Source organism: Leptonychotes weddellii, chromosome 10, assembly GCF_054177405.1.
Source record: "Leptonychotes weddellii isolate Sample4059 chromosome 10, ASM5417740v2, whole genome shotgun sequence".
In the NCBI taxonomy this organism is placed as follows: Eukaryota; Metazoa; Chordata; class Mammalia; order Carnivora; family Phocidae; genus Leptonychotes; species Leptonychotes weddellii.
Genome location: NC_138378.1, coordinates 27,164,227 through 27,176,331, shown reverse-complemented (window position 1 = coordinate 27,176,331; position 12,105 = coordinate 27,164,227). Strand labels below are relative to the sequence as shown.

At 46.4% G+C, this 12,105-nt stretch overlaps 1 protein-coding gene across 3 annotated transcripts in view; it reads right to left on the bottom strand.

Moving 5' to 3' along the window:
* Window positions 1-75: 75 nt before the first annotated feature.
* The window catches only part of SMOX (spermine oxidase), a 56,989-nt gene continuing 44,959 nt past the window's right edge, over window positions 76-12,105 (bottom strand). The window contains exon 7 of one of the 3 annotated variants that reach the window (XM_081833174.1): window positions 76-566. In XM_081833174.1, the coding sequence (XP_081689300.1) occupies window positions 483-566 (84 nt within the window). In that variant the 3' untranslated portion in view covers window positions 76-482. Of the gene's footprint in view, window positions 567-8,708; window positions 8,945-12,105 lie in introns of those variants that run through there. The other 2 variants (XM_081833176.1, XM_081833178.1) reach the window with 2 other exon arrangements.

Genomic DNA, 12,105 nt, shown 5'->3' with positions numbered 1-12,105 from the left:
ACCTTTCTAGTTTCAACTTAACTATCTCTTTAACTGATGGCTGCTATCCTCTGGGACTTTTAGCATGATCAAAGGACTCAGGGGTTTTGTTGGCTTTTAAAATTTACATGATTAGTCTTGGGAACCAAACAGTAATCATAAGCATAAATTTTCGCTTTGTAAGTCTCCCTAGATGAATCTGTGATGCCCTGAGGGCCTCAGTGAGGAAGGTGGCCATCAGTTAAAAGGGTGAAACATTACATGAAAAAATATACAAGCCCAAGTAGACAAGTGGGTGAGTGAGAGAACACCTACCTAGGAACCATGCTTGTTAGCTCTGAGTGAAATGTCCAACACTTGTCCCATTCTCAAGAGATTGCAGGTAGTTCAGTCTTCAGCTGGATAATATCAACCACATACATACAACCAGAGTGGGGGTGGTGACTGTGGTCCAGTGGAAAGCTGGTTAGGTGATTCCCCAGGGTGTCTGGAGTGGGAATGTTCTAATACTGGAAGAGCCAGTTGCTGGGGCCAACATGGACCAGTAGTTTGAACCAGAAGTTTCCATCCTGTACTGAGGAAGTCATCTGTTTGAAAAGTCACCCCAATTTTAGACCTCTCACCCCAATTATATAAGGTAAAAAGATAGCCAAGAGCAGACATTTCATACTGTGGGTCTGCAGCAGATTCTAGACTTTCAGGCCTGGCATCCCCACCCCCCCACCCCCAGGCACAGGAAGGGCAGTTTAAGGCAGGTGCTGGGAACATAATGCACACCCCAGAGAGGGCCCACTTTACAGCACATTGGCCACCCTAAAGCTGGGGACAGTCCTTGTTATCTTCTCACAGAGGTGGGGGCCATCCCTCAAATCAGGGGTCAGCGAAGGGGCTGACCCCCTTGTTGGAGAATTGAACATTGGGCTCCTGGGCAGGGGTTCCAATAGCAGGGAAGGGTCTCTGAGCAGGCGAACGTGGGCTCCCATGTGCCAGGGCAGTTGAGCCCACAGGAGGTCAACAGTGCGGACAAGGGAGCAGGTTGGGGAGGGAACCTTCATAAGGGGGATTTTAGGGGCCCTACCTGCCCTGGATAACCCAGTAGGTGTGCAGGCAGGTAGGGCTGGCAGCTTGCCCAGTACTTTCTCTAGGCGCAATGATTAATCTGCAAAATGTATCTGCTGTTCAAGCCTCAGCCCCCATCTCCCGGGCACAGGGCCCTCTGCACACAGCTGTCTCTTCCTGTACCCCCATACCAAGCCTTCAGGAGATCAGGGAGAGCTACAGAGCCCCCAGAGAGGCTGTGCCACAGGGACCCTCCAGGGACCCAGTTCTAATCATCAATAAAGCACTGAGTTGCTGACCTGGTGTCAGGACGTGCCAAAGTGTCGTAGAATGGCCCAGAGGGATGGAGGGACTAGCAAGAGCCCTTCTAGAGGGAGGGAGCCTCTTGCAAGTGATTTTGGGACATCTGGAAGAAGTGCATTCACTGCATCATTTCCTGAGTCCTCAGGCACCCCAGTCCACACATCTGATCAGAGATATTGTCTCTGAGGTACATACAGAAAATGAAGCCCTTATCTCCAGGAAGGCCTATGACATGGCAGGGTGACCGGGAGAGTGGGAAGACTCTCTCAGCACGCATCAAAATGGGAATAAGTGTTCCTTTACACGATCTTCAAGGAATGGGGTGAGGTCTTGAGGGAGTTTGTGAGTGGGAAGGGGATGGCCCTGTGAGATGGGAGAGGGACAGAACGAGCCTCCAAGAACACTGACATTTGCCTGAGCCCTTTGCCCCTCACCACCGTAGAAAGCTTCCTTCCTGCTGCCCGCTCCAGGCCCCAGTCCAGTCTGCCTGCCCTCCTCTTGAGCTGGGCTCTTGCCACCCATCTTACCTTGCTTCCCACACTCTTTCAGGGACCTCTGTCCCCAGCCCCCAGAGCTGCTTTTGCAAGTCACCTGGGACGTCCCATTTCCTCAATCTCCTTTGTCTCTGCCACAGTCCACGCTGGTGGCTGCAATGTTCCTCTCCCTGCCCGAGCCACGCCCCTGGGATCTCTTCTGGTCCCCTGACTACTCTCTCTCTCTCTGCCTCCTGTGCAGGCGGGCGCCTCTCTCTGCCCTTATATGTCCCCCAAGGTTTTCCTCTCCCTTTTCTCAACTCTCCACGTGATCCCATCCACTCCAAATCATCTCATTGACCACTTGTACATAAATGGCTCCCAAGGGTTTGTCCGTAACTCCAGATGTGTGTTCACCCTCCCCTTTGGTGGTTCCCAAGCACCCCAAATACAAGCCCACTCGCCTCCCGCAAGGCCGTCTCCTCAACTCCATGTGGGCATGACGAGGCCACTGGTGCTGAGGCCATAAGCTCCCGGAAGCCCTGAGACTACCCACCTTCCCCCCTCCTTCATCTTCCCAAGATCTTCCTAGATCCCCTGCTCAAAACTAAACCCCAAGTGTCCCTCGGCCTCACTGGTGGCTCATACCAAGATCATCCTGGCCTAGAGCCCACTGATAGAATCCATACCTATGTATGGGGAGAGGGCTCCCTGTCCCCAGAGCTGCTCAGGGCTGGGTGTGAGCGTTCATTAAATCCTGGATTGATGGAGTTGGCCCACTGACCCTTCCCTGGGACACTGCCCCACTGCCCACCTAATGCTCAACATCACTGTCTTTGCAAGACCCTCACCCCCACTGGTTCCACCAGCCCTCACAAGGCTGGAGCCTGGTCCTCCCCCAGCCAGAGAGCAAGCTGTGCCTGGGAATTCTACAGAACACCTGCTCTATGGGTCTTGCAGCCCACCCAACCTTCCACCTGGAGCCCCACCCCAAGCCCTTAATCCCTCCTGCTCCAGGCGCTGACAGGTCCTGGCAAAAGGTTTGGGACCTCAGTCGCCCTCCTTTCAGTGACCTGTCAGAGCCCCGACTCCTCAGTGCCCTCCTGACCCTGTTTCTATTTCCATCCTGTTGCACCCCCAGGGAGTTACATGTTCACCAGCCACTTGGAAAGAATTTCCTTTTTTTTTTTTCCTTCTACTTCTTGTGGCTCCAGCGAAGCACAAAACCAGATGCTTGTCAGGGCTAAACAGGTCCACAGGCTCTGCTCAGAACAGATCTCTGGGGAGCCCTGCAGACCCAGGTGGTGCTGGAGGTGGGGCCTTCGGGCAGGGGGGCTGCCCCGGACTCTCCCACCATTCGGAGCTGGGTTTCTTCCTTTCCCCAGCCACACCCTGGCAGGAGCAAGGAAACAAAAGGCATGCTGAACAGGACCCCAGCCTACATTCTCAAACTGCTCTGGTCTGGGGAAGAACTAAGCAGGAATGGCAGGATGCATTTAGAATCAAGAAGAAATCCAGGAGCTGGGGCCTCGACAGCCTGAGCTCCCGAGCCGAAGGGAGGGATGCATCGGAGGCAGTTAGTTGCAGGGCCCTCCCCTGTGAGGTCTGTGGACCGGCCCTCCAGGGCCTCACCATTCACTCAACTCCACCATACCGTGTGTGTCTACCTCTTTCCGTCCTGCCAAATCCGAAGAAGGGGTCCCCATTCCCACTCCTATGAGTGACCCAGATTGGTCCCACTGATCTCTTGAGCCAAGCCACATGGGTCACTGGTCAGCCTCTGGACTGGCTAATTTGGTGCCTGATCAGCTGGGCAGGCAGATGGAGGTGGGTCAGATCACGTGGTACAAAACACAGCTGTCCGGGGACCAATGTCCACAGTTGGAGTGATGCTCCCAGATCAGGCAGAGGCAGACAGCCATGGGCATCTCCAGCATGCTGGAAAGGTTAAGAATGCAACTGCAAGTAATAAGGACGCTGATTGACAGCTGCTTAAACGTGGGGCAGTATTTTTCTCACTTGACAAGTTACAAGGTGGGAGGCTGCTAGCATTGTCCTTTGCAGGTCTTTGCATTCTAATCTCTGGTGTGTTGACTTGTATCCTGTTTGTTGCCTAATCATGATCAATGTTTCCATAATCCACATTCTTATTCAAAACAGAGGGGGGTGGTGAAGGAGAAAGGTCTGCTTTTATCCCATGACCTGCAAGGGAGACTGCTAACCTCAAAGGTTGGGTGCTTGGGGGCCGAGGTCTGCGGTCAGCCCACCACCTGATTTTGTGCAACCCACAAACTAAGAATGAGTTTTACATTTTTAAATGGTTGGGGCAGGATGGGGGGGGAGGAAGTCAAAAGATTGTGTCACAGTGGGAGAATTATACGGAGGTTTCCTCTTGGCTCACAAAGCCTAAATTTTACTATCTTGCCCTTTACAGGAAAAGTTTGTCAACACCTTGCTTTAGGGCAACGAGGATCACTGCCTCTCATTGGGCACACTGCTATCCTGAACACAATCGGGATGGGGCAGTAGGAAGAAGGAAGGAATGGCTACGGAGCAGGCAGTTCTCAGAAACAGAGTCCCCCCTCTAACTAGGAACCTGATGCAAAGGGCTTTTTCTGGAAGCCCTCAGCCCTGAGGACATCTTCCCAGACTGACCAGATGTATAGGATTTTGAAAGAGAATCCAAGAAATATTGGCACTGGCTATGTCTCAAAAGGCTCAAGGAGGTATTATTTGCTCCATGAACTCGCCCCCAGCCAAGGTGCGGTCCTTGATATTACAAGTCTAGAAAATGGGTCTGGTCAGGATTCCACAGTTACCAGTCTCATATAAGCTGACACAGACAGCCTAACTCACTAGGATGTGAAGTGCACAAGCCCAAGACCAATGTACTAATTTTTAATGGGAAGTGGAGCCTAACTATATACACAAGCCAATATCTTCATGATGACAAACGAACTTGATGGGAAGCCAAACTGTCCGAAAGTCCCTTAGTGAGTTCAGAGGCTGAGCAGAGACGTTAATAGGAAGAGTTGTTGATTGAGTGCACCAGGCATAGGGCTCCATCCCTAGTCCACATCTTCACCTCTTTGCGCATCCTGCCTCTGTTCCCATGATACGCCCACCCATCCAAATGACTCAGGCTTCAGTCCCAGCCTTCTGTCCCTCTCTGTGCCTTTAAGTTCACTTTGCCTGTCTCTGGTTTCATCGATCATGGACCCATTTCAGACTGGAACCCTCAGAAACCAGTCCTGACAGCTTTTATGTCTCAGCTCTCAGGGAACAGCTAGGGCAAGCCAACAAGCGTCAAATGCCTGGTCCTCTTGCAGATTTGGCAGCTGGTGTTCCTCCAACCCCAGATGTGAACTGCACAGGTGGGGGCCCAGGTGCCCTCTGATGCCTTTCAACCAGCTAGTCCCCACCAGCCAATAACAAATGGCCACATGATGGTCGTTGAACAGTGCATGCATTTGATAATATTTACTGAGCATCTACTTACGTGCCCAGGAGATGGGGAGGCATCAGTGGACAAAAGAAGAAAATCTCTGCCTCCACAGAGTCCTCATTTCAGAAGAGACAGGAGTGATGGGTACTAAACGACATAAACAAAATATACAGTAGATGGTGACAAGCAAAAGAAATATAACAGGGAAAGGCAATAGAAGTGTTGGGGAGGGGGGAGATTGCACTTTGAGATTAAGTACCCAGAGAGGTCCTCAGAGAGAAGGTGATGTAGGAGAAAGGCCTGAAGAGGGTAAAGGAGTGAGCCGTGCTGATCTCTGGGAAAGAGCATTCCAGGCAGAGGGAGGAGCAGGTGCAAAAGTCCCAACTTAGGAGGAGGCCTGGTGTGTTTGAAGATTAGCGAGGAGGACCGAGTAGGTAGAGCCTATCAGGCAAAAGAGGGGAGCAGGCGCTGAAGGGGCCAGCTGCAGGAGGTGATGAGGGCCGAAGTACACAGGGTTGTGTAAATCACAGCAGGACCCTGGCTTTCCAGGTGGGGCAAGGTGAGTCAGATGGGGCCTTCGGCAGGCTTGAACAAAGAAGAGACAGGAACGGACTTGGGGGGAACAGATCACTCCGGCTGTTGTGTTGGGCTAATAAAGAGAAAGAGGGACCAGAGCAGAAGCAGGAGGCCAGTTAGAGAGAGAGATGACTGCAATGGTCCAGGCAAGAGATGGTGGTGTTTGGGCCACTGGCCACAGGGATGGAAATGAATGATGAAAAGAGGTAGAGTCTAGAAGATTTTGCAGATGGCATTTCCACATGTCAATCCCCACACTCAGCATTCTCAAGCTACCATCTAGACCTGCCTGCCTTGTTAGGAGCCCCTAACAACTCAGGAATGTTTTTCTTTTTCCTGTGCCTCTTTTGTCTCCCCCTACATACAGGTATGTCCTAAAGTTCTATTCTCGGGTTTCCTTTCTTTCCATGTCGCCATCCATAGGAATGCCCATGTCCCAAATCCACATTTCCAACCCCAGCACTATCTCCATACTACAAATTCTGTGGTTGTCCACATACAAATTTTCTCCTGACTTTACTACTGAAATTCATACACACGGTTGGTGTAGGAACGCCTTTTTTTAAATCAAGGACAGAGACTTCTGACTTAAGATGCCATCCTGTCAAGCCCTTTATAAGACCCCTTCCCCTTAAAACATCAACAAAGACCTAAAAAGAGGATAGAAATTCAAAACAGGTCTGAAAAGTAAGGGTATCAGCCAACCATTTGGAAACAGTGGGGACTCCAGAGCTGAGGAAGTTCAGCTGAGGAAAAGAGACTCAGGGGCCCTTGCCCGAGCTTTGCCCTCCACAACAAAGACACCACCGGCTGGGAGTTGGTAAGGAAAAGCTCTACCCTCTTCACTGCATATCTCCCCACTCCCCAGCCATAACCCCAAGAAGAGCCCACCCAACTATCTAACTTCCAGTCCCTGCTCCACTGCCCAAGGACTGCTTTCTGAGTAGCTGAGGACACAGTAATGATGCCCCCATCCTCCTGATTCCCTGCAGGAAGTTTCTAACTTCAGCAAAGACTTCATGCCCACTGGACTGTCCAGGCTTATGGGTCTGGGCTCAGAAGGGACCTGAGAGCAGAATAGGATGGTAGAGGTTCTCAGATGTTCCGTTTGATAGAAGAGTAGCCAGCAGCTCTGAATTTTTAGAATGAAGTTCTTCCTCATGAGCTGAGAACTGGGTAGTTGGGGGGTAGAAGACCTTTCCTCAGACTGATAAAACAGAACTAAAAGAATGCCCAGTGGCTTCTGTCTCCAGCTCTCTGAGCCAGAGTCAAGCCATGGAATGCATCCTCCAGGAAACTGAATCCCTTGGCCCATTCCTGCCAGGCCCATTGGCAGGATTGAGCCACCCTTATACCCTGGGTGGCTTCCTCATCTATGGGCCCATTGCTCATCCTATCACTAGTGCCTAGAAATAACTCTCTTGGACTGAGCAACTCCCCAAAGAGAGGCGGATCAGTCAGCTATTGCCACGATAATATTGCAAAAAAGCCACCCCTAAATGCACAGGTTACAAGAGCAAGCGTTTTGTTTTTCTTGCTTATGTGTCTGTCTGCAGGTCCTAGGTTTGTTCCAGGCTTCCCTGGGTTCGGATCTGTTCCCCTTTCCTCCAGAGCCTCCTGGAAACATCAGCTATCGGGGGCGCGTTCTTCTCATGACAAATGGCAAGTACATGAGAAGCGAAGCCCAGCTGTACAAGCATATTTAAAACTTCTGCTCATATCACATCATGTTTGTTCACATTCCATTGGGTGAAACAAGCCAGAGGGCCAAGCCTAACGTGACTGGGGCAGGAAACTAAACTGCTCCCAGAGGGAAAGGAGAGTGATTGGATATTTGCTGATTAATCTTCCAATCCATCACAAGTAGCTGGGTTAGGACATAAACATATGAATTTGTGGGGGACCCAATTCAGCCCATAGTAACCTCTTCTGGGGCAGGAGGGCAAGGTCACATGGCAAAGCCTGGGGTCATGGGGAGAAGGGAAGAACCCAAGGTCACTGTCATCATCTACCACAAGTAGCAACACCAATCTAGTTCTTGCCCTGAGCTAGAACAAACACTGGTCCAGACTGGAACACCCACTCCTCTGGCCTAGAACAAGGACCCCACCATCCCCAGCACTAGGTTTCCTGGTCTGTCACTGGGGCCCAGCTCACATTTTTTGTGAGAAGCAAATGATGCCCTGTTGTACATGTGCTCTGAAGAACAGAAAGAGTGATAAAGAGAGACTGTGGTTTTTGAAGCTAAACAGGGTATCATTCAGGCATAAAGGCAAGAGGCAGATATTTCCAAGCATGAATGAATGTTTCTTTTAAAACAGTACCTTTTTAAAAAGCCCAGTCAACGTAAACACAATGAAAAAGAACAAATCTGAAGCAAAAGGGGCGTACGACTAAAGTCACAGAGAACACTGTGAACAATTTTTAAGCAGTAAATGTTTAAACCATCACGAAAAGGCCAATTTTCTAAGAAAATATAAATCGCCAATATTGCATCAACCCCCAAAAAGTAGAAAACGTTCACAGAAAGTTAACCATAAAAGAAATTAACAATAAAAGAAAGTTAACCATAAAAGAAATTAAAACTTTGACTGCAAAGTTCTACTTCCAAAAAACCAAGTCCAACCAGTTTTGCAAGTAAGTTCTTTAAAACTCCAGAAAACAGATAATTAACATTCTATTCATACTTTTCCAATGTATATAGTAAAAAGATGCAAAGCTACCCAAATTATTTTAAAAGCCCAAGAGGGGAAGAAAAAAAGCCCTGGAAAGCCCAAGACAAAAAAAATCTTAGGTCACTTGTGAACATAGATACAAAAGCCTAAACAAATATTTGTGCATGAAATCCAGCAACATATTAAAGTAATACTATGTCATGACCAGTGTGATAGATTGTATTATAATTATGACAACATCTGCTGCCCAACTTGCTGGGCACTTTTCTGCAGGAGGATTCTATGCCTATTCACCGACATCAAACTTAGCCCTGATTGGCTTTGACCAATGAAATGTGAATTGAAGTAACATATGCCACTCCTGAGTAGAAATGTTAAGATGTTCCAGTATCTCTCTTTTCCATCTACCATGAGATGCTCCATCAACGTGGGTCCTAGAATTAAGAAGACATGAAATCAATCCTTAGTGCTCACATGACATGAGCAATAAATAAACTTCTGTTGTAATTCACTAAGATTTGGGGATTGTTTGATACCAGAGCAGAATTTAGCTTAAGCTGACTAATACAACAAGGTAAAGACTGTCCCCAAGAGGGGCGCCTGGGTGGCTCAGTCGTTAAGCATCTGCCTTCGGCTCAGGTCATGATCCCAGGGTCCTGGGATCGAGCCCCGCATTGGGCTCCCTGCTCCGCTGGAAGCCTGCTTCTCCCTCTCCCACTCCCCCTGCTTGTGTTCCTTCTCTTGCTGTGTCTCTCTCTGTCAAATAAATTAATAAAATCTTTAAAAAAAAGACTGTCCCCAAGATACAAGGAAAATATTAGAAATATTAATGTAATTAACATATTAACAGATAAAAGGAGAAAAACCCTATGATAATCTCCAATAGATCCAGAAAAAGCATTTGATAAAATTCAATATTCATTCATAATAAAACAGTTATGAACTAGATATAGAAGGGAATTTCTTTAACCTGATCAAAGGTATCCACCAGAAACCAAAAACAAATAGCGTACTTATTAGAAACTTCAGAAGCATTCCCATTAAAGTCAGAAACAAGGCTATGATCCTCCCGTCACTGCTTTACTCAACACTGTGCCGGTAGCTATACCAATGCAATAAAAAAAGAGAAAAAGAAACAACAGGTACATTGACGGTAAAGAAACAAGGCTATCTAACTTTGCAAGTAATATGATCTTCTACCCGGAAAACCCAAGAAAAATAACTGACAAATAATTGAAACGAATAAAAGAGTTTGCAATGTAGCCAAGTATAAACCAATATTCAAAAACAAATAGCCCTCTTATTCCCTGGCAATAATCATTTGATGACATTTCAAATCAGTGGGGAAAGGGTGGGTCATGGAACAAGTAATATTGGGATGACCAGCCGACAATGAGAAATAAGCGTAAACCCACATCCCTGCCTCATACGACAAGTCCACTGAAGATCTAAAGATATAAAAAAGAAGTTTAAGAATTATTTAAAAAACATAGAATACCAGCTTTATGACTTGGGATAGAAATGCATATTCTTAAATAGGTTATAAAAAGCACAAAACTGATGGGATGCCTGGGTGGCTCAGTCAGTTACGTGTCCCACTCTTGGTTTCAGCTCAGGTCATGATCTCGTGGTCATGGGATCAAGCCCCGAGTTGGGCTCTGTGCTGAGCATGGAGCCTGTTTTAGATTCTGTCTCTCTTCTCCCTCTGCCCTTCCCCCTCCTACTTGCACTCTCTCTCTCTAAAAACAAAACAAAAGAAAACGTTGATAAGTTTGTTCATTTCTGAGTGTAAAGCTTTTATATGTGAAAAGACTCCATAAACAATGCAGCTGACTGGAAGAAAATATTTGTAATTCCTATCACGGACAAAAAGACTATTATCCTTAATATATTTTTTTAAGCTCCTACAAATCACTAAGAAAAAGACAATACCAGAAATGTGGGCTAAGGGATAGGACAGACAACCCACAGGGGGGAAAAAAAACCCCAAATGTCTAATGATCATAAGAAAAAATATCACTAGTTGGGAAATGCAATTAAAACAAAAATAAGACACCTGGTTTTACCTACCTGATGACAAAAAAAAAAAAAAACACGAATTTTTCATTACACTGAGTGATGGCAAAATTGCATAAATACAAGTGTTCTCATACCCCATATGTGGGAGTATAAATTTGGTGAACCTCTTTTCAGGATAATTTGGCAGTGTCTTCCAAAACTGAAAATACTATGCCCCATGATCCAGAGACCTTTACACATGTGCATACAGGGGCATTCCCTATGGTTATTGCAGCATTGTTTATAATAACGAATAACTAGAAACAGCAAAACGTCCATCCTTGGTAAAGTGGATACTTAAATGAAGTATGGTCATACAATGAAATGCTATCTATCAGCTAAAAGGAATACATGAGATACGTAATTTAAGCAGAGCGTTCTCCTTTTGTTGTGCGAACAAAAAGCACATTGAAAGAGAATATGTACAGGGCAATTCCATCTATCTAAAAATACACGAACATACAAAACACAATATAATTTACATTCACACTATTATGGATGTAGAAATAGATTTTTATATTTTGGTAGGACAAACACCAAATCCTTAAGGGGGGGATCAGAATTAAGGAAATGATCACAGGAAACTCTAGCTTTGTCTGTAAAGTTCCTTTATTTTTAGGAGAATATTTTCACAACTAGTTATGTCATTAAAAATTACTTTTTAAAAACCTGAGAATTTTACACCAGTTCTATTATTACCTTCATCCACATAATAAACTTTCTTTTCACCCTTATTAAATACTTGGGTGCTATGGGGATACAAAGATGCAATCTCTGTGAACCACCTAAGACACATGGTCACATTATTAGCAAACAAGACAAGTACAGTGAAGAAGTACAGTAAAGAAGAAAACTGCAGTGCTTTGGGAATTCAGAAGACAGAAATTGACCAGAAGGGGTAGGGAGTTATAGATAAGACAGTAACATCACCAGAAAACTTCATTAAAGGGGATTACCTGGATGCTGAGTCTGAAAGCTTTGGCAGCTTGAGAGAAACTCTTGAGAGAACCAAGAGAGAAATGACACCTTCTTCTAGGGAAACACAATTCTAAAAACAGCAGATTACTCATCAGAATCATGGAAGCCAGAAGAAAAGCACAGCATTTAAGTGCTGAAAGAAAAGAGCTGCCCATCAGAATCTTACATCCAGTGAAAATACCCTTCAGGAATGAAGGGGATGGGAGGCAGCTAGAATGAACCATGTGGTGAGGAAGACATCCCTAAGAATTCTCACTTAATATAGATACAGATAGTTACATATTAAAATATCCATAGATATGTATATAGACATGGTTAGTATACACATAGCTCTGTCAGCTGAGAGAGCCTAGAAGCAGCGTCACCCCCATAGCAACAAGCACACCTAATACCCAAACCTTGGTTTCTAACACCATCCCCTATCAAAAGGAGCTAGGGTTGCATCAAGCAATGGCTGCTTCTCAATGTCCACAATAGCCAAACTGTGGAAAGAGCCCAGACGTCCATCAACAGATGAATGGATAAAGAAGATGTGGTGTATATATACAATGGAATATTA